The sequence below is a fragment of the Protomyctophum bolini genome (genome assembly GCF_963924005.1).
Source record: "Protomyctophum bolini genome assembly, chromosome: 8".
NCBI classification, from domain to species: domain Eukaryota; kingdom Metazoa; phylum Chordata; class Actinopteri; order Myctophiformes; family Myctophidae; genus Protomyctophum; species Protomyctophum bolini.
The window spans coordinates 27,743,883-27,766,823 of record NC_137869.1 but is presented as its reverse complement, the minus strand read 5'-3'; the positions used below and the strand labels follow the sequence as shown (position 1 = coordinate 27,766,823).

The window sequence follows — 22,941 nt, the reverse complement described above, 5'->3', positions numbered from 1 at the left end:
TTTGTCTTTCTTTCTTTCTTTTACCCATTTTTCTCCACAATTTAGTAATTATGCCAACTGATCCCTCCCCACGCACATTTCTGTGTTTTCACTGCAGTCAGTAGGATATACTGACTCACCTGCCAGTGAGGAGCCCCCACCGGGAGGACGTATAGCTTTCGTCCTACTCCTCCCGCCCAACTCTTCCTGCTGACAGGTGCTGTATAGGATTACGTGCACTCGTGCAGCGATAATTATCACCCTCCCCACGCGGCTTCCCTCTCCCAAACACAGGCCATGTATGTGTGTAGACGCACCGATAAATCCGTACGCAACACGGTGGATTCTAACCCACAACCTCCACACAACGTACTGTACACATATGCAAATAAACACATGCATAAATGCACAAAGTGGTACCTGGCAGTTGTGTCCATTGTATCCCACAGGGCAGGTGCAGCGGTAGTTGCCCAGTCCGTCGGTGCAGGTGCCTCCGTTCTTACAGGGCTGCGAATCACACTCGTTGTGCTCGTACTGACAGAACGTCCCGTAGAAACCAGGACGACAGCGGCAGGAGAACGAGTTGATGTCGTCGATACATGTTCCGTTATTGAGACAGGAGCTGGAGAGAGGACGCCAGATAGACAGGGCAGGAATAGAGAGAGAAAGTGATGAGGATTTTATTTTTATTTTATTTAAACTTTAATTAACCAGTAAAAACACATTGAGACCGCGTCTCAATGTGTTTTTACATGCATGAATGAACAAAAGGTCAGCAGGATGTCACAATTGCGTACACACACACACACACACACACACACACACACACACACACACACACACACACACAATAAATAGTCCTTACATGCGGCTGGTGATCATTTTATTCAGTATTGCAAGTCAACTTGAATGAGCAGCCTACCTCTCAGTGCATTCGGGGATGTTGTGTTCACACAGGATCCCATCGAAGCCCGGTCGACACTCGCACACAAAGCTGTTGACGTAGTCCCGGCACATGGCTCCATTCAGACAGGGCTGGCTTGCACACTCGTCTACCTCACTCTCACAGCGGTCCCCGACGAAGCCGGGACGGCAGTCACAGGAGAAACGGGCCACTTCATCCAAACAAGAACCCCCGTTCAGACACGGGTCTGGGGTAGAGAGAGAGAGAGAGAGAGAGAGAGAGAGAGAGAGAGAGAGAGAGACAGAGGCAACAAGGTTGAGTTTGACTTGTGGTCGGAGTAAAAGAAAAAGGTTTGGACTGGAGAGAGAATCTTGAAAACACAAAGAAAGTGGCTGCACACGCTGATAGCCAAAGTGCCCGTATGTTATTTAGGACCTTCTTCAGGGAATGAGTGACTCAAATGACCAACAGATTCTTGGCTTTATTTATCAGTGAATCGGTTGATTGTGATTAAGGTGGATGACCATAGCATCCAGCCGTATAAGACAATGTTCTACTTTTACCAGATTTAAATCATGGATAAAAATCAAACCAGTCATGTGATCATTTAAATGGTGTGTCACGACTAATTTGTTAATTTCCTTTTAAATGTTTATAATATAGTGTTCATTTGAGTACTGTAGCTAATGTTGGGACAGTTATTGAACTGTCCATTGTTCCATCTAAAGGAACAAATCATATCAGATTTGTAATAAATACGTTGACTCACTGGGCAAGCAGTCATCAATGTTGGTCTGACAGTTGTGTCCGCTGTATCCCGGCTGGCATTTGCATGTGTAGCTGCCTTGACTGTTGATGCAGTGAGCTCTGTTCAGACAGGGGCTCTTCTTGCATTCGTCCACATCCTCATTACAGCGAGGGCCTGCATAAAAATAAATAAAATGTATCGTGAAATTGTCCTCCGTCATGCACTAGAATGAATTAGCTTTTGATGGGCTGCAGATTCAGCACCACTTAAACCCTCTGTACATAAAACAGACCTGTAAAGAGTGCATTTTGTACGCCTCTTATTTCATTGTAGACGAATCGATTCAAAAATAGCCGATTACAAGCTCACAACACATTATTTGCAATGCAACACGTTTTGAGCTGTTGTAGAGCTGCTGTAGAGCTCTAGATTAGAATAGCGATGCTGGGGGTTCAAGTGGTTAACAAAAGTGTCATTTTAAATTATTTTCAATTGTTTGTCACAATAATCATGACAAGAATTTTTTGACGAATGTATACATTAACGATTGTACTGTCTTATACTTTTCATGTGCATTTCACTTCATTGCTGATTGTCATCTGACGCTAGAAACCCCCATGGCCCTGTGGGTTTCAAATTCCCCCTTGTCTGTTTTTCTGCTTTCCTACAATTCCCAAGCTGCTAAATGAAAGCGACACTAAACGGGAAGCGCTTGGAAATCAAATTTTCCAATCATCGTATTATACAGATTGTAGTGCCGTGGTCGGAATCGAAATTTGATTAGTCGCCCCGCTCTACTTTTCACATTCACGGATTACTCCAGTGACATCAATGGAGTTTTTCAACACTACTACTGCTTGTGTTTCAGTCTGTAAATAAAATACAGAAATATTGTATATATTAGTATAAATACAGTATATAGAAAATCTTGATAGTGTCCCTTTAACGTAAAACACCCTAAAAAGGCATAGAAGCAAAAAGTTAATAATAATATTATACACATACACACACACACACACACACACACACACACACACACACACACACACACACACACACACACACACACACACACTAAGGCTGTCCCCAAACATTCAAGGTTCGAATGTTCGCTCGTTAGGGTTGGCACTCAAATCTTAATTCATGGGTTTGAACCATTCGTTTTCTTTATCTTTTATTTTTTATAAAAATAAAAATATATATTTTTTTCCTTTTTTATTAACTCGAAAATATATCTCTGCGTATATGTTATACGTATATGTTAAAAAGTAAGTTTCTCGTGCATTCCTGTCAGAAGTTATGTCTATCTCCTTGTGCAGCTGTCCCTCTCCAAAATCCCCTGCGCACATTAACTTGGTGATGGGCCTGCAGCCAATCAGCCAATCAGCAACAACACACACACACACACACACACACACACACACACACACACACACACACACACACACACACACGCACACACTAGCATGGCACAATTTGAGAAAAAGGTTAGTTCTCTCTCTCTCTCTCTCTCTCTCGCTGCGCTGTTGCGTCTGTCTGTGTGTGAGTGTGTGTGTGTGTGTGTGTGTGTGTGTGTGTGTGTGTGTGTGCACGCGCATGTGCGTGTGTGTGTGTGTGTGTGTGTGTGTGTGTGTGTGTGTGTGTGAGACACACTGATTTATTGAATATTCTGACTTTCAATTCAAATGTACATACATTGTATTGTTGCTTTTTGCCTTGGCAATGTAAATGTAACCCAGCCAACATGGCAACCCGCAAATGGCAACCCATGTCAACTGTCAATCAAGGCAGTATAAAGGTGACATCAGTTCCTACACTCCCCACTCCCACTCCCAGTCTCCCACCTATGCAAGATGGCCGAAATGTTTGGGAGCAGCAGCAGCAGGTTCCTGTTCACTGTGACAACCTTTGGTTACTCTTCGGTGAGTCATATAGGCTTGGTGTCTTAACTTGGATCAACTGGTTAACTGTTTGTTTATTTTGAAAGCATTTGATTTATGTTTGAACTTTTGGTTTAATAATTAATATTGATGTATTCTATTATAATATATATATGTCATGTTATATAATATATATTATAAAATATTTTTGGCTATACAGCCACATGTGTTTCTAATGTGATGTAGGCCTACATGACACTTATCTTTTCTCTTCATGTAATTCCAGAATATGAAGAGTCACTGCACCAGTGGTGTAGGCAGCACCAAGCCCTGGACCCTGAGACGAGCCATGTCCGTGCGCCCCACAGCCCCACCAATTTGGGCTTCCGAGGACCCCCACCCTGGAGCCCATGTGAAGTGTCCCAGACCGATGCCCCCCTCCCTGCACAAGACATTAAGGTAGGAACTGTATGCTATAGCTGCTGCTGGGAAGAGCTGCTTGCTGCGCAGTGAGTACAAATCTTGTTTATTGTCCTTTGCTGTCGCTGGTATGGTTCTGCAGGGTAGCCTACTGATGGTGTTGCTCTCGTTTGCGTTTGCGTTCCGGCTTCCTGCGGTTGCGTCGCGTCGGGCTGCCTGCTGTTGTGCTCGTTTGCGTTGCGTCTTTTGCGTCGACTGCCACAATTTCGGCCGGTTCTGTCAGTTCACCTCATTTCACCTAACTTGTGGACACTGCCTGTCTTCTGCAGAAGAACGTGATGGTTCACGGTAAGTATCTGTTTTTGTATTCTTTGCTGCTGGTAGGGTAGGGCTGGTAGGGTAGGGCTCCTACAAGGGTAGGTTTTTGCGTTGCGTCGCAAACAAAGCACTTTGGCACAGGCATGGAGCTCCTGGTTTACTGGGATGGGGTTCGATTCCCTGCTGCGCCCTATGCTGATTACATTTAATCTGTTAAACAGGCATCCTTTTGTACAATGGAGCGCCGCAGTCCCTCCCCCTTTCAGAACGACGAGTGGCCCAGGAAATTATTCTCATTTCATTTTCTCCATAGGCATTTCAAAACTTATTTATTTAAAGACATTTATTTAAAGACCTTTAAGCGTCGTATACGAAGCCAACTCCTGTCGTGACAAATCATGACAACGCACACAATATTTTGGACCAAAGAATTACAAAGAAGAACACAACGTGTTGTAACCTGCCGTTTTATCTACTTTCTAATTCTTTGTTTGGCCCGAATTTTTTTTGTCATGATTGGTCCGAATGTTCCCTCGAAAATTCCTGCCCAAGTTCGAGTCCTAAAATGAGGGCTAGGGTACAGCCTTAACACACACGCACACACACACGCACACACACACCTTGCCAGCCACTGGGACATCTGCAGGTGTATGATGTATAGTCAGGAGTAGGATGACAGACCCCTCCTCTCTCACATGGCTGCGACGCACAGGGAACCAACTCATCCTCACAGTGTTTACCTGCATCACAACCCACCAATCAATCAATCAATCAATCAATACAATATTTATTAATCAATCAACACACCAATGGATACAACTCAACTAGACTAAACTGTGGCAGGCTGTTCACATGCCTAGGACAATGTCTGCAGATCGGCTATTTTCGCTACTTGTATGCAACATCTTTATACAAAAAGATTACAAAAAGATTAAACATAGACAGTGCTGTGTAAAGTAACTAAGTACAACTACATTCTTTTAAGCATTTGTACTTTACTTGAGCATTTCCAATACCTTTACTTCTACTCTACTACATCTCAGATCCAAATATTATACTTTGACTTACTTTTACTATTATTGCAAAAAGAAAAGATACATCAAACATAGAGATACAAGGTTTCTGGTGGACAGTGACTATAATGTAAGTACTGACCAGTGAAGGGTGGACTGCACTGACAGGTGTAACTGTTGACCTCATCTATACAGATGGCGTGATTCTGACAGGGTCCTGAGGCACATTCATCTACATTCCTCTCGCAAGTCACACCTGTTGGGAAAAGGAGCGGAGATTCATCCATATTATCTGGTACTGTTTGAGGTATTCTAAGTGTAGGCTGTTATTAGCAACCACGATCTGGTACCACCCAAATTTTGAACAAACATGGGAAAATTCTATTACTTCTATTACCATCGGCAAATAAGATGTGTGGCTAACACTGGTTTCTTTCAAATTGGCTGGAAAAAACACCTATCAGGAGACCACAAGCGGAGGTAAATGTCATGTTTCCATCTCTCCTCTGTACATATATAGTGTTTGTATTTGTTGATGACGTATTGTGTAAATTGTTTATTCTATGCTGATGAATTGAATACATAGGACTACAATGGACCGGGACCTTTTTGTGTCATCCTCTTAGCCTTAATGCCTTAAGGCCTATTCATACTAATTGATTCAATCAGTCACACCTGTGAAGCCGGCCCGACACTGGCAGGTGTATCCGTTGTGGCGGTCAAGGCAGAGGCCGTTGTTCTGACACGGACTGGACTGGCATTCATCCTGCTCCTGGTCACAGTGCTGCCCCACCCAGCCTGACACACACTGACAGTAATACCTGGAGAATAACAACACATTTATTACACACTACATTATAGATTTTTTGCAAAACTCAAAGTGCGACACGGTTTAAAAAAAAAGGCATAAAAATAGCAAAAAAATGATTTACATATATATATATATAGGAGGGGCTAGCGCCCCTAAAAAAAGGGGGGAAAAAAGTAATTAAAATGTTGACATATTATTGCTTATAGCCGCTTTAATGATTGAAACAGAGATTTGGTTACGTCACTATCAACAGCCAATGAGGGACCACCATTCTTGGTGACATAACTAAGGTTCAAGGTTAGTATAAGGTCAATAACGGGTCTAAAATATGTATAACAGCAGTGCCTACTTGTGCGCACTCTGCACACTGTCAGGGTTACATGGATAAATGAACACTGAGGGTTTTACTGTGAATCACAGTATTAGAAGCAGACAGAAACCAGCTCTAAGGCCAGCTCTGCTTCACTTGATAAAACAGAGGACAGAGAGAGCGAGGAAAGACAGGGTACACTAGACTACACTACATACAGCAGGATGGATGACTTCCAAATCAGGCTGCCTGCAATTATGTATTTATGTGGTTAGCTGTGTTGAGCCAGGGTAGTTTTGAAAAATCTGGAAAATCTGCTTATTGTTGGTGTTGAGTCAGTGTTGTGGGCAAAATGACCTATGGGTGGATTCCCGCATGAAGAATTACAGGACCCCACACTGGCCAAACAGCGTTAGGAAGAAGATTAGGGTTTGACCAGACCTCAAACCATAATCTCATGTCTGACTCCAGTTTCAATGTCCCAAAATAACCCCGCTTCTGTGTTCCCTAGTAACGGTGACGTCACTATTGCTGGTAACATTTTACTTTTCAGTAATCGTACAAGACTATTGGTCTATTGAAATCATTTATATCAACCTATTGTATCTTTTTGTTGTATCTGCTCTATTTCCCATAAATAAATACTATGAAACTATGGGCATAAAATAGATCTTGTTGTATCCCAATGGGACGTCATCTATAAATAAAGGTGACAAAAACAAAACAAAATCATTGCTCTATAAATGAAGATTTACCTGAAATGACGAGTTTTTAATGGTTAAGGATATATCTCAACACATACAGTATATGTCTGTGATAAAAGGCATTCAGGGAACATTCTACACATATCGTGTAGAATCTACATTATCGTCTGCCGGGTGGAAACCTCATGTCCAAAACAAATAGAAGATAAGCGATGAGGGTTTCTGCCCCACAACAATGATATCTAATAAAAGGAAAGCTTACCCATTTTGCTGCTCAACACAGTCTCCATGGCCACGCGCACATGGCTGGGAATCGCAGTGGTCCGTGCCAGAGTGGCAGAGGAGTCCATGTGTGCCAGGGGGGCACAGACAGCTGAAACCGTTCACCTTGTCCACGCAGGTTCCCCCACTCATACACGGGTTGGAGTTGCATTCATTTATCTCCACGTCGCATTTGACTCCTGAGGGGAATCCATTCACAGAGAGAGACTGGTTGGCTTGTTGTTCAATAGGTGCCACGTTTTCAACCCTACAAAATGTTCAAGAATCTATGTGGCTGTTAGTCCTCGTTCAGTGTGTTTTTCCAACTGATTTCACATTGGACATAAATGTTCTGAGGTTGGGTTATTGCGTTGTACGGCAAAGTACTCTATATTAATCAAAGCTTCGGCCTACCTGTGTATCCCGGACGACACACACACTTGTACTCGTTGATGCCATCCTGACAGTCCCCGTACTCACAGGGGTTACTGGCACAGTCATCCTCATTGATCTCACAGTTGGTTCCTGGAGAGAGAGAGACATGATAATACCAACTCAGACAACGTCATTACTGGGCGCTGGGCAGGAGACACATATCGCTTTTTTACCCTTTATGTGATCGATTATCATTAAACTTGTAACGACAACACTGAGACGTCTCAATCATTGCACCCTTGTTGGTTTGCTGAAAATGTGTTGAGTGATTGGAATGATTTAGCGATGCTTTCTAATACAGTACAGGAAATGTGAGTTTAAAAACATGCCAAATAGATGACACAAAAAAAAATGATTTCACAAAAATCTAAATATACAATCATGACCACAGAGAGGTGTTATGAGTACTAAAAACAAGATGATTATTATTGTTATGATGATCACAATACAGTGTTTACCATTCCATCCATGTTAAAATCTTGTCATTATTAATGAGCTATACTTTCTGGGGCAATTCCTGGTTTTTTTTTAAAAATCCCTAAATATAAAACTATTACATTTTCTGTGAAATATATTAAGTGGCTCGCCAAAAGTTGACAGAGGGACCAACATCATGTGACCTTCCAAAATCTCCACCTGCACTTTTATAACTTCTGGGTTAAGAATCTGATCAGTTACATTCTTCTCCACCAGAGGGAGTGGCACACCAACTTTAAAATAATAAGAGGCCCTAGAAGCGAGAACCTGTGAGGAGAAAAGCAGCACAGACAGAAACTAAATACGATAGTGCTCTGCTCGGAATACGATTAGAAACGAAGGGGAGGGACCACACAGAGCTGGAAGACGAAAACAGAGATATTGCAGTCAACAGCTGAGTCACTATAATTAGGGTAAGTGTTAAAGTGAGACACAGAGCGAGAGACGCGTGCGCACGACACACACACACACACACACACACACACACACACACACACAAAACGAGAAAAAAGAAAGGTACGACTCAAAGAGACCACAAATTGTAGTGAATAGGAGTCAGTGGATGTGGGAGGCCTGACAGAGTGACCTTAGCTGACTTCAGTGAGACTGTACTGGGTACCAGTACAGTACAGTACAGTACAGTACAGTACATTACATTACATTACAGTACATTACATTACAGTACATTACAGCATGCACTGCAGCACTGGAGGCACAGGAGTGACTAATCCCCAGAACAACGTGCTGGTCCAGCCTTATGACCGCCACAGACATGCTGATCTCTCTCTCTCTCTGAAAAAAGCCATTTCTGTATGAAAATCTCGGGAAGATTGTGGCCCAATATTAATTTCAGTGAGCATGTCCAAATTGTCCATGGGCCTAAAGAATCGAAGCTGTGTTCAGTGTTCACATAAACTCTTCCATTGGAACTAATAGACTCCAACCTGCTTCCGGTCTCCTAAAAAAGGCGGCTCCCTACATCGCGCAGATACAGACAGTAAACCAGAGATGGCACGTCTCGGCTACTACTCACCAGTAGTTCCCAGCTGACAGTTACACTGGTAGGCGTTGACCAGGTCGATGCAGCGGCCTCGGTTCTGACACGGGTTGCTGTGGCACTCCTGGACCTGGACGGAGCAGATGGAGCCCGTGTACCCGGGGTGGCACATGCAGGAGTAGGTGGCGATGCCGTCTTTACACACGCCGTGATGGCAGGGCTCCGGGTCGCAGTCGTTTATGTTCTCCTCACAGAGCAGGCCATCGAAACCTGGAGGGAGAATTAAAAAAAAAACCCAATGTGAATACTTGACGAGTTGAAGAAAATAGGGGTCCAGGACTACAGCAATATCAAAACTCTGTTTATTTTCTTTTCACAGTTCCTGTCTCTGTGTGCTAACGAGGAATAGCCCTGGACATGGGTCAACACAGCTGAGTTCACACATACATGTTCACCCAGGCATGTGTGTCGTAGTAGGAGTGGAGACAATGGGGAAGCTATAGGATAGGGGTATAATTATCCTTTAAATGTATAGTCCTAGCTGGGTGAAAGAAGATGGGCGAAATGAATAGAGTATGTAGCTGGGGGGTGGATATGGAGTGAATATGGGCTGTGTCTTTCCGGTTGTCAATGAATGTAAGGAATCCAAGTCTGTAATATGTATTGTTGTTGCTTGTTGCTGTACATCCCATGACCTCTTTTTTTTTTTTTTGTATTTTGTTTTTATTCTGTTTTTTCTGTTGATGTTTTTGTTTTATTGTATGCCTTGTTTGTCTTTTGTGTCTCGTCTTGCATATTCAAAAATTCAAAAAATAAAGAGTAAAAAAAAAAGTAGTCCTATTTTAGTCATATTATAGACTATTATAGACTCAATTTAAGCCAGCGTGTGAAGAAAAAAATATTTGATGACTGTAATCATTTAAAGCAGTGGTTTTCAACCAGGTGGTTTTCAACCAGATGGTTACCAACGCTCTTGAGAGCGTAAAGCTCTCAAGAGTTACATTATTGTTAAACATCTGCATTACTTACAAGAAGTCTACACAATTCAACGTTTGCCTGTTATCTCTCCTATGGTACCAACATCAATACGGCATGGAATTGTGGACAAAATCTTGTCCAACGACATCAAAATATACAAAGTTTTGGGTTTGAGAGGCTAAATGTCATCAAATGGTGGTCTGTGGCTCAAATACCCAATACATAATGGTATGAAAGGGGTTGAAAACCACTGATTTAAAGTAATACGATTAATTAATTAAGACCATAATGATGACAGACATCTTGAATAATGATAATACCAGCAGTAAAATTATATACGTGTTTGTGTGTGTGTGTGTGTGTGTGTGTGTGTGTGTGTGTGTGTGTGTGCGTGTGTTGTGTGTGTGTGTGTGTGTGTGTGTGTGTGTGTGTGTGTTGTGTGTGTGTTGTGTGTGTGTGCGTGTGTTGTGTGTGTGTGTGTGTGTGTGTGCGTGTGCGTGTGCGTGTGCTGTGCATGTGTGTGTGTGTGTGTGTGTGTGTGTGTGTGTGTGTGTGTTTAAGGTTATAATGTAGTACCTTCTGCACATTCACACTCATATCCATTGGGTCGGTCGATGCACTTGGCCCCGTTTAGACAAGGTGTACTGGAGCATTCGTCAATGTCAATCTGGCACATCTCACCACTGAAACCTGAAACAATGGACAGCACCACAGGCATGCATGTGTAAGTTGACTGATGAAAACTAAATAAAAACTAAGCTATGATGACTGAAACTAAGACTATGTATTGACAATTTCGTCAACAAATAAAACTAGACTAAAATGTTAGGGAGTGATTAGTGGAGAAGTGATCCAGAACTAAAACAAGTCATCATGGATGCGCACGGGTGTCGCATAAATTCATGAAATTCATCCATTTCGAAGGAATCACAGCCCACCAAAATACATTTTAGTGGACTAAATGAAGGCATCAGGCCTAACAACGCCCCTTAGCCGTTCTAAAATCTACTGTAAACCACAACGTCTTTAATATAATGCATTAAATGCATGTATGTATGTACCAACCCAACCGGCTGGGAATTCATATAATGTACTGTATGTATGTATGTACCAACCTGCTGGGCATTCACAGACAAAGCGGCTGACCTGGTCCAGACATGTGCCCTGGTTCAGGCAGGGGGAACTCAGGCACTCGTCTACCTCCACCTCACAGTGGGTGCCCTCGAATCCTGGACGGACGCAAGAAGAGAGCGTTTTATTATCATCTCATTACACATCGCACTTCTTCATTTACGAGGCTGCTTTCCATTTTTCAAAAGGCAAACACATCCACCTTGTCCAGTGCATGGTACTGTACCTGGCATGCAGATGCAGGTGTAGTGTGTGCTACTGGACCTGGCATGCAGATGCAGGTGTAGTGTGTGCTACTGTACCTGGCATGCAGATGCAGGTGTAGTCTCCGATGCGGTCCAGACAGGTGCCGTCGTTCTGACAGGGGCTGGAGGCACACTCGTTGACGTCCGTCTCACAGCGCGGCCCGGCGTAGCCCCTCACACAGTTACAGGTGAACGAGCCGTCCGTGTTCACACACTGGCCTCCGTGTTCACACGGATTGGTACCTGCGTGGCGGGGCCGCATAGAAGCTGATTGACGTAATAATAACATTATGCGAAACGTAATGCAATGGAAGATCAATGTCACTTTGTGTGATGGCAAACAGCAACGCACCATACCCTAATGATTTACGATTTGACGATTTACAGTTTAGGCAATTAGAGGACTTAACAATAAACAAGGTAAATAATCATAAACAGTAAATAGAATACAGAGAGAACGGTGTAGTACCTCTGGAAACTAGGACACCAGGCAAACAATGAACCCAGCAACTGTCTAAACAAAATGCTACAGTATGTAAATAACATTCTGCACATTGAATCTTTGGGATGGTGAAGTGCCAGGGGGTGAGGTGGAGTCTGAAGAGGTGAGTCTTCAGATTACCACGGAAAACTGGGAGTGAGTCTGCAATTCTGTCTGCAATGGGGAGTTTACTCCACAGGTTTGGACTCAGTAACAGAACATATTGTATAGTAATATAATATATCATAACGTAACATATCGTAACCAAGGATTAAGGCAAAATAAAATCTCACGACAGAAAACATGTCCTATTGTGCAATTTGAAACCGTGTTAAGAGCCCCCACCCTGGCACACAAATACGGTTTCGTAAACAATTAACACAATATGTAAAATGTCTATGCGAAATCACAGACTGAGGCTATCCAAGACCAATTAGGGTTTTATGGAAAATGCTTCTAAACATATTGCTAGTTTGACCACTTCAAATGCTCTAATCTATAAAATAACTAACAGAAAATAGTCAATATACTGTAGAAGCTCTCAATGAGTCTGCGTTGCATTGAGAGCTTGTAGATCGGCTATTTTGGCTTACATGCTGACATGCCGGCTTCTACGGAATCAAAATGACTGAAATCCGTCGAGGCGACTGAGAACTTTGATCCATGCGTAACAAGTCAGAACAGAGGCCAGGCAGAGGAACAGTGCATGGAATAAAAGGTAGTATTTTATGGTCTCTTCTCACCGATGCTACATTCGTCTCTGTCGATGTTACAGGTGCTGCCCACATAGCCAGCTGGACAGTTACAGTTGAACATGCCGTTGATTGGGTTGGTGTCACACTGGGAGCCCTCTCTGCAGGGGTTGCTGATGCACGCATCGTCTATGTGGCACAGCAGACCTGGGGGGGGTACATGGAGAGGAGTCAGGTATGTTTACCACATTTGTATGGGTCGCGGGTAGATATGCCCTTTTTATATACATTTAAAAAATGTATATATAATTTCAAGAGATACATTTTTTTTTACGTTTAAACAAATAAATCAGAACTTTTCATCAATTAAAAACAATTCAATGTTTTTTTCTCGTTTGGGTCTTGAGCTAAACTGCAAGCATTGCTGCATTCTTATGGGAAGACGATGGATGGGGTTGAACAACCGGGTACTATTATTGGTCCAACAGTCATTAGACCAACAACCTACTGTACCTAAACTAACCATAACTGCAAGCACATGTTCTAGCGCTAGTCCCACTGTTGTTCCGACTAATGCTCCATCGGAATTAAAATAGGATCCCGAACAACCTAGGTATCGTTGCTATCGGGCAGAAACCTCTTATCTCTATTTTTTTTTTTTGGAAATGAATGCTCTACTTCGCATAAGGAGCAAAAATAGCCGATCTACAAGATCAAAATATGCCGTGGTAGATATGCTATTTTTAGCATTTGAATGCTGAAAAGTAACAGTTTGGAGACATGAGGTTTCCACCCGACAACAGCGATATAAGATGAAGAGAAGTTCAAATGCACAAACACTCAATTCTCACATTCCTCATTAAATGTGTGTTAAATTACAGAGGAGCAAACAATAAGGGGCCAATTATTTAATGTTGTAAATTGTCAAACCTGAAAAAAGGAAAAGGCCAATTTTCGAGACACATGGATTAAGCCCTCAAACTCAACGGAGACATTTCTACCGCATGAGACATTTTGTTTTAAGCAAAGCTTCATTAGGAGATCACATTAGTATTTTAGGTGATTTACGACCTGTGCCAACCTGCAGGGAACGGAGGGAGCACTAAGTATATCTTACCCGCTTCAATGATGTGGATCAGATTCATTTCAACATGTCTCCCTCCGGGGACTGGAGGCGAGGCACTGGGAGCTTTGATGCGTACAGTGAAGTCATCCGTTTCCCAGGGGAAACATCGATTCTGGATAGACTTGTTGTTCTGAACGACGTCTACAGGCCTAGTCAGACTCAATACCCCCTCTGAAGCATGTGAAAAACCCTCTATTTGCTCTTGTGCTATGAATGCTAATCCCTTCAATATGGAGAACTTGCGCAATCCCCCCCCCCCCTGTGAACCCTCTACCGGTACAGTTAAAATCATAGGACAATAAGAATATATTTTGTTGCTGTCGGGCAGAAAACTCTTATCTCATTATTCTAACTTTTGGTGCTTTTTTGTAAATTAACCCATTTTTTACCTGAGATCAGATTCTAAAAATGTCTTCTACATCCTGAGAGTTTTCTGAAAAAGCTATGTTTCTATGTCAGTCGTTCTTCGATTTTTCTAAAATAGCAGATCTACAAGCTCATAGCGCGCCACCGAGTGGCGCGCTATGAGCTTGTAGATCTGCTATTTTTAATAGCTAAAGCATAGCATAATGCTAACACCAAAAGGGGTTCCCGCCCAAAATGGATTAATGCCTATTTGATCATACTACAGCGTCACACAAATGTAGCAGATCTACAAGCTCGAAATGCGGCGCAAGCCGACACGTTTTGATCTTGTACATTTGCTACTTTAGCTACTCTCCTGAAAGTCGACAGAGACGACACACATAACATATGAAATATCCTCGCAGTGAAACTTTGTTTGTCAATTAAATAAATATATACTTTATTGAAATATTTGGCATATTTTGGGACTTGTTTCAGTTCAGTGAGTGTGAGGACGGGACGTGACGAGCTCCAGCCAAGCGCTGAAAGCATCATTTGAATGAAACCTTTTAGTGAACCGTGCTGAATGATTCAGTGCATTGAAGAGAACGATAATTCCCACAACTATGTTATTATTACTCCTTACTCCAGTCAACTCAGCTTTCAGCTCCCGGCTGCAACACACAACGGTCTGTGGTGCTGATTGGCTTATCGTTAGATCCACCCCCTAGCTAGCGCTCATTGGATCAAAACACAATGGCTGACCAGAGAAACGGTCTTCTCACTGACTCAGTGAGTCTATACTCTCATGGATTATTGTTTTCCCGTAGGGGCATAAGCAGACGACCCACCTGTTTTCCCGTAGGGGCAGAAGCAGACGAAGGAGGCCACGCGGTCGATGCAGGTGGAGCCCGGGCTGCAGGCGGCTGTAGCGCAGTCGTCTATGTTCTCCGAGCAGTCGGGGCCGCTCCAGCCGTTGACGCACACGCACACGTAGCTGCCGATGAGGTTGCTGCAGGTGCCGCCGTTCTGGCACGTGTTGGGCTGCAGCGTGCACTCGTCCACGTCCTCCGTGCAGTGCTGGCCTGTGGGGAGGGAGGAGGAGGAGGAGGGGTCATGATGTGCCAATGCGTGTTCCGTCGTATGGCAGTCACGCAAGCCGAAAATGTAAGATTTATGATCTACGAGCTAAATTCTCATTTCAACACATTTTAATAGGAATTTCATGGCCGTGGGAACCCTGCAAGCTGTACCCTTGAGCAGATAGTACAGTACATAGTTACATTACAGCACCATACCAGAGTCAAAATAGGTCAATACATGGCTTCATTGGTTAATGGCAAACATTTAGATTGTTGTGTGTGTTAAGATTCATTCAAATGTTACTTTTGGGTCAACGTTGGATAAGCATCACTGCACGGCCAATAAGTCATGGATGATTCAATTTCAATCCATCTTCCACCTCAGGAAGTAGGAACCATTTTCAACTAGCCTTTTCTAAAACAACTGACAAACATCCACACTGACTATTGTTTTACCAAGAACACGCACACACGCATGCACGCACACTGTCACTGTCACACTCACACCCCCCAGAGAAGAGTAGCCTTACCAGTCCATTCCGGTGGGCACTGACAGTTGTAGGTGTTGACTCCATCCATGCAGGTTCCTCCGTTGGCACACTGGTGTCCAGGACAGTCATCAATGTTGTTCTCACAGTTGGTCCCGTTAAATCCTGGAACACAGTCAGGCACCGTCACATACAATATTAAATATGAGCCGGGTCAAAGTATTAAAACCACAGAGCTTATTGTAAACAAACACCATGACCTTCATGAAAACTGCAACAGTGGCTGTGTACTGTACGTGTTTGTTGATAAACACAACATAAGATCAAGACACAAAGTTTACTATGTTACCAAAAACAAAAACTGATATGGGAAGTCGATCTTTTATCAGTTAAATTATGGAATTCATTACAATAACTATTTTTTCTTTTCTTTTATTGATTGATTGTGTGTAAAGTTGTATTTCTATGTCTATTCTGTAATATCAATTTTATCAATATTTGTACGCGGTATTGTTATGTATTTATGTGGACTGGTGTCTTGGAAGATTTAGCCGATGGGCTAAAAGAGATCTGAATTAAATAAAATTAAATAAAATGTTGTATCTACAGCATAGTGCCCTAGCTGAAGCAGACTGACAGCGCTGAGGGACGATTACGTCTGATGTAGTCTCGCGTTGCCAGACTGTTGCCTCCTTCAATATCAGATGCTTCCGTCATGCAGTCTGGAGAACGGAAGCTCTATCATGAGTAAGCGATAAAGCGGAAGTGGTGCCTCCTCCCCACTTCCGTTTCGTCTTTACAGTCACACAAATGTATCCTAATGAAAATAGAAATAATCTAAGCTTGCTGCTTAGCAGAAATGGAAATAAAAATATAAAATGTGAAGATATTTAAAAAATATATTTTCGTAAACGGAAATGGCAGCTTCCTTACTCGGATTTCGGGGGTTGTAGTTCCAGACTCTATATACGTAGCATTCGCAGATTGTGGAATCTCAAATACATGACTGTAGCAATGCAGAAAGAAGGCCAACAACTACATTCATTTACAGATCAACACGGCTGTCTCAATCCTGTTTCCTCTCTCTCCTCTGCTCTGCTCTCTGACTTTCCATTCACATTTCTCTCCCTCATCTCACTTCCAGGTTCCATATCTCACACAGGTGGCAACACACAGCTCACTGCCTGCTGTGTGTGTGTGTGTGTGTGTGTGTGTGTGTGTGTGTGTGTGTGTGTGTGTGTGCGTGTGTGCGTGCGTGCGTGCGTGCGTGCGTGCGAGCGTGCGTGCGTGCGTGCGTGCGTGCGTGCGTGCGTGCGTGCGTGCGTGCGTGCGTGCGTGCGTGCGTGCATGCGTCTTACTGCATTTTAACCCATTCTGAACGGGAACCCCTTTTGGTGTTTTAATAACTAAATAATGCTTGATTGATGGGAAGTCAATATTTAAGTAATTTATAAGTTAACCTCATGGATGACATATGAATTAGACTTGTTCTTTGATTGTTTCCATTGTTGCATTAGTTCGAGGCATTTCATAATGTCTTACCCGGGAGGCAGTGACACTGGTAGCTGGTCTCAGAGGTCTGGCGGCAGGTGCCTCCGTTCTGGCACGGAGAGGGCAAGCAGGGGACGTACGCCGTCTCACAGTGGCGACCCGTAAACCCAGGGGCACAGTTACACCTGGAGTTACACACAGAGACAGGACTATGTCAATATGAATCCAGATCCATATAATATAATAAACCCAGGGGCACAGTTACACCTGGAGTTACACACAGAGACAGGACTATGTCAATATGAATCCATATCCATATAATAAACCCAGGGGCACAGTTACACCTGGAGTTACACACAGAGACAGGACTATGTCAATATGAATCCATATCCATATAATATAATAAACCCAGGGGCACAGTTACACCTGGAGTTACACACAGAGACAGGACTATGTCAATATGAATCCATATCCATATAATAAACCCAGGGGCACAGTTACACCTGGAGTTACACACAGAGACAGGACTATGTCAATATGAATCCATATCCATATAATATAATAAACCCAGGGGCACAGTTACACCTGGGAGACAGAGACAGGACGGTTCAATTTGAATCCAAAATGTAAGTGATATTCAAAAAAGAGTTCCAAATGGATAAATTAACTGAGGCACTCTAGTATCTACTGTAAGGCCTAATGCTCCCCTCTGTCTTTCTTTCTTTCATGAATCAAGGTTAACCTTGTCATTCAAACTGTAGTACACAATAGTGTAGACTATGAAAGATTTTTTATGATCATGTATTCTATTTCTAGTTTGACCAATATACTCTTTAATCTTGAATAACCAGCTATTTTCTGAAAACGAGATGCTTATACTGCAGAACACATGCTGCCTGCCATGGGATCCATGAATGGGCTCTATGCACCCCCCAGGGAGGCTCTCCAACGTTGAAGCGCTCGGCCCTACTGGTCAGAACTGGGACTGCAGGCGGACCCGTGGATTCATGATGAGGAAACCCCGTGCATCTGGGCTTTAAGACTTTAACATTGAGCACTTCTGCATTTTGGGCACCACATTTTAGTGCCCAAATCAAAAGAATGCAGAAGTAGACCGTTCTTCCAGGTGCTTCAAAACGCCACTGAGCAACTTCCATCTAAAATGAATAGCAGGGGGTGGGGCAGTCCGCCCTCTAGCCTTTATAACTCTATGGCTACATGCACACAGAATAACTCTTCCTACTTCCGGGCCGCTTCCCTACTTCCTTCACAGGTGTTACCGATGATACAAATTAAAGCTCTGTTCCATTTAGTGTGCAGTGGCTCTCAAACTTTTTTAATTTCAAGGAATCCCATAACTCTGAGAGTGTACAAATGGAACCAAATGGACCCCACACCCGTACGGAGCCATTTGGAACCCACTCAAGCCAACACGCACGATGGCAGCACCCTTCATTCAGAGCCTCCATTGGTAAGGTTAGGTAAGGTAACACATTGCTCTGACCTGTAGGAGCCGGGGGTGTTGACGCAGGCGCCTTCATTGTGGCACACGGGGGAGGGGCTGAGGGCACACTCGTCCGTGTCGTTGAGGCAGCGCGGGCCGTGGTAGCCGGGGGGGCAGGAACAGGCGTAGCGGCCACCGGACAGAGAGCTGCAGGAACCTCCGTTAGCACAGGGACCAGACAGGCAGCTGTCCTCACGCTCGCACCTGGTACCTGGAGGGAGAGAGTAGGATGAACCTCGTTAGCACAGGGACCAGACAGACAGCTGTCCTCACGCTCGCACCTGGTACCTGGAGGGAGGAGGAGGGAGCAGTGTTAATTTTGTCATAATCTTTTGCATCTAATTTCATTTAGTTTTAGACACATTTTAGTCATCCGAAATGTTTTATCTTTAGTCTATTTTTTAGGCTAAATAAGGCTAATTAAATATAATAAGATAAGAGAAATAAAGAGAGACCACAGAAAGTTGAATCGTGGAATTCACTCAAGTTGCTGTGTTGGATAAAGGTGTTGAAAAGCACTTCAAGCACTTCAACTTCAAGAAGTATTTTTTCTTTTTTCTCAAGGAGGAAGTAATAAAAGTCTAATTTATTGTAATTATTGTTTAGCCACTATAACAGCTTACAACGCGTTGTGCAACTTGTAGATTTGCTATTTTCTGAGCACAACACCGGAGTGCAACCAAAATGAAGTGTCTTATACAGTAAATCTCTTTTTCTCTAGTCCCTCTGTAACATTTTTGTTCTAGTTTTCATTTGTTAACGAAATTATCAGTATTTAGTCTTAGTTTTAGGTATCATAGCTTAGTTTTTATTTAGTTTGAGACAGTGAAAAAATGTAGTCGACGAAACATTTTTCGTTATAGTTTAAGTCGATGAAATCAACACTGGGAGGAAAGGGAGGATTACAAATGAGGTGGGATTACGTTTAATAACAAAGCGAAACTGATGAATCTGTCTCTGCTTCTACATCTCAACGTCTGAACTCTGGCTGGCCCTGCTGGCTGGCTGTGATTCAAACCCTGGATTATACCAGTATATAGATGGAAAATGGTAGGCTGCATTGTGTTTTAAATTACACTAGTGTCCAGTTCTATTCGTACTGCTGCATCTGCTTACAAAAAAGAATAATGTTTCTAAAGATCAACGCGTATATCTATTCTACGTCCGAGCATAGACAATTAGACATGGTAACTGATTAGTGTACAGACACTGCCAGCCTTACCAGAGTTTCCTCCGAGGTGGAGGATACATGCTGGATAGTCTGCTGCGCGAGGAAATAAATAAATAATACAAGTACGATATTATAATACAAGAGAATGACAGCTTGGCACGTGCAACAGTAACTTTTATTTTTGTAGAAGAGGCAAACTAATATTGTTCATGCCGTTAGCCTGTTTATTTGTTTACATGTCAACATTATTAAACATTATTGTAGGCCTACTGTAAAACCGTAAAAAACGTTCCCCTGAACTTTAGATTTTTTAGTATAATAGTATTTAGTTTAACACTAAAACACTTTAATTTAGAACACAGCCAAATCCAACCATAGTACATTCAAAGCAAACGGCACAAGTTTAGTTTAGTTATTAGTTTGCCTCTTCTACAAAAATTTAAATTACAAGTTACTGTCGCGCGTGCCAATAAAGCTGCCATTCTCTTGTACTTGTATTATATCCCACCACGGAGTAACCTGGCGTATCGGAGGACAGTCTGGTGAGACCTTGGGGGTTAGACGGGCTACAACGGCAGTGTCGGTAGACCAATCAGAGGCAGGCGGGGCGTTACCATGTCTATGCTTGGACGTAGAATAGATCAACAGGGATGAGATCACTCTCACATCTTACAGACTAGACAATTAGCCCTGCGCGCTCACAGTGAATTCAATAGACTGGCATATACAGTATCGTTGCTATCAACCATATTCTAACTTTTTGTGTTTTTTCGTAAAATGAACGCCCTACTTGATCATACTACAGCCTCGCACAAAAGCATTGATGTTAGCAGATCCGCAACCTCGAAACGAGGCGCAAAGGTAAGCGCTTCAGACTTGTCGATCTACTACTTTTGCTGTATTTCACTTTCTGAAAAGTAACAGTTTTGGACATACGAGGTCTCCACCCGACAGCGACGAAATATTGATATATCTCACCTGTCCATCCTCTGGCACACCGGCACTTGAACTTGTCGAGGGAGAGGAGGGTACAGTTGCCGCGGTTGGCGCAGGGGTTGTTGGGGTAGCAGGTGGAGTTCTGGGGGGTCTGGCAGTGCTGTCCGGTGTAGCCCAGGGGGCAGGTGCACGCCGTGCTCCCCGGCACGGGGACACCGGCCGACAGGGTCACCGAGCAGTTCCCCCCGTTGAGGCAGTAAGTGGGGTGGCAGGGGTCCTTGTGGTGGCAGTACTCGCCCAGGTAACCTGAGGCACACCTGGAGAGAGACACACACAAAGACACAGGGATTTAGGACAGAGATACTGGACAAACACAGTGATAAATGACCACACATGCGCGCCTGGCAGAGGCAAACAGAGCAAAACAAAGAGTACTTTTCAGCCAGGAACTAAACTAAACCACATCAGAGAACCTCTTAGGGCAGCATCGGCAAAGCATCACAAGAGAGCTTGGGTGAGCAGTACACACGCACGCACGCACACACACACACAGAATTCACACAGCACATCAAAGCAGGCGAACAGGAGTCTATAGCTCTCTGTATTTCGCTATCCTACAATAAAAGCGCCGAAAAAAGTCTGTCTGTCATCCTGTCTGAAGCCTACACGTCCTTAGCACAGAGCACAGAGACTTAGGGGCGCCCGCCAGAAACGCCACGGCACACGGCCAGCCTCGAGGAACCTAGCGCCGCACAGCCCTGTCCTCCAGCCTCAATCTGCTCTGCATAAAAATAAATATAAATATTTCAATTTCAACAATCATCTTAATTTAATTCATTTGCCTCAAAAACGACTCAACTTCCCGCAGGCCACGTGTCACCAGCGAATTTCATGTTGGGAGGGACACAGATTAATGTATGGTCACAGTTTTCCGTGCAACATTCCCCTTGCCTTACCCACCGCACCGGCACCTCCCCTTTTGGTTACGGCGCTCTCGCTGACTGTTCCTGGCTATACTACTGTACATACACGTGAGACCAACACAGTCACACAGGACTGAAGACGCCTCTCTCTCTCCTCTCTCTTGCTTTTGGCCACTGACGACGCGAGGTTACAGATCTATTTGACACCTTCAAACCACACACGGGTAAAAACAGCGCAGGCACCATTGTGGCAGACAGGCAGCTGATATGCACGCCGCATAGCCTACTACAGTTATTTAACCACTTTGCAATACATTCTTCCCATTGCCTTGCATAGGAAAATCTACAACTACAACATATGGCCTATACAGTCCACTTGCCGCCCAGCTCAGGAGTGTAGGCTCATAACGGGGAAGAAGTTAGAAGAGTGCGGGTGCCCCGTAGGCTTTTGTTTTCATTCTCGGTTCACCAGCAGCCCTTAGGCCCTAACCCTAACCGATAACCCTAAGGCTTAGGGTTATCAGTTAGGGTTAGGGTAGCCGTTAGGGTTATCGGTTGGCCAACCAGCAACATTATCCATCCATCCATCCATCCATCCATATTAGCCTATACTTTTGTGCCCAACCCAACTTCCCAAGATCGTCTGTAAACTATTCCCTGCCTATCAGTAATGTGATCTATTACATCGCATTACCCACACTGAATATCATTTGCTGTTCATATATTCAGAACGGGTAAGGACTAGTTTCTGGAAATGTTATAAAGTATGAAATGAGACCTTAATTAAGTGGTGAAATATTTGACTCTTGGCCACAAACATGTGAAAACCAGTGGGTTAAACAGAGGGCACTGCAGGCAACAAACAAGAAGTCTAAAAGCAGAAGAGTGTGACTTGGAGTTATCTATCTGGAAGTAGCTGACTGAAACTTGGCAGAGACATTAGCAGTGACACACACTTGATCTTAGAGAGATACGGTTTTGTTTTAGTTTCTTCTCTCCTTCTGGTTAATGTACTGTAGCAGGCCACTCATAACCACAGCCAACAGGCCAGTCCAGAAACTGGGTCAAAAACGATTTACAGTATCTATATC

General features: G+C 43.5%; 1 protein-coding gene across 2 annotated transcripts in view; it reads right to left on the bottom strand.

The window, feature by feature from the left end:
• The window catches only part of notch2 (notch receptor 2), a 70,405-nt gene that overhangs the window by 14,521 nt on the left and 32,943 nt on the right, over positions 1-22,941 (bottom strand). Inside the window, exons 3-20 of one of the 2 annotated variants that reach the window (XM_080770306.1) lie at positions 20,970-21,244; positions 18,821-19,031; positions 17,368-17,501; positions 15,868-15,990; positions 15,107-15,340; positions 12,836-12,991; positions 11,669-11,878; positions 11,351-11,464; positions 10,812-10,925; positions 9,294-9,527; positions 7,763-7,873; positions 7,350-7,548; positions 5,938-6,083; positions 5,405-5,518; positions 4,870-4,989; positions 1,653-1,805; positions 902-1,130; positions 400-601 (exon numbers count right to left, since the gene is read on the bottom strand). In XM_080770306.1, coding sequence (XP_080626432.1) covers positions 400-601; positions 902-1,130; positions 1,653-1,805; positions 4,870-4,989; positions 5,405-5,518; positions 5,938-6,083; positions 7,350-7,548; positions 7,763-7,873; positions 9,294-9,527; positions 10,812-10,925; positions 11,351-11,464; positions 11,669-11,878; positions 12,836-12,991; positions 15,107-15,340; positions 15,868-15,990; positions 17,368-17,501; positions 18,821-19,031; positions 20,970-21,244 — 3,079 coding nt within the window. The remainder of the gene's footprint in view (positions 1-399; positions 602-901; positions 1,131-1,652; positions 1,806-4,869; positions 4,990-5,404; positions 5,519-5,937; positions 6,084-7,349; positions 7,549-7,762; positions 7,874-9,293; positions 9,528-10,811; positions 10,926-11,350; positions 11,465-11,668; positions 11,879-12,835; positions 12,992-15,106; positions 15,341-15,867; positions 15,991-17,367; positions 17,502-18,820; positions 19,032-20,969; positions 21,245-22,941) is intronic. The other variant, XM_080770307.1, reaches the window with a different exon arrangement.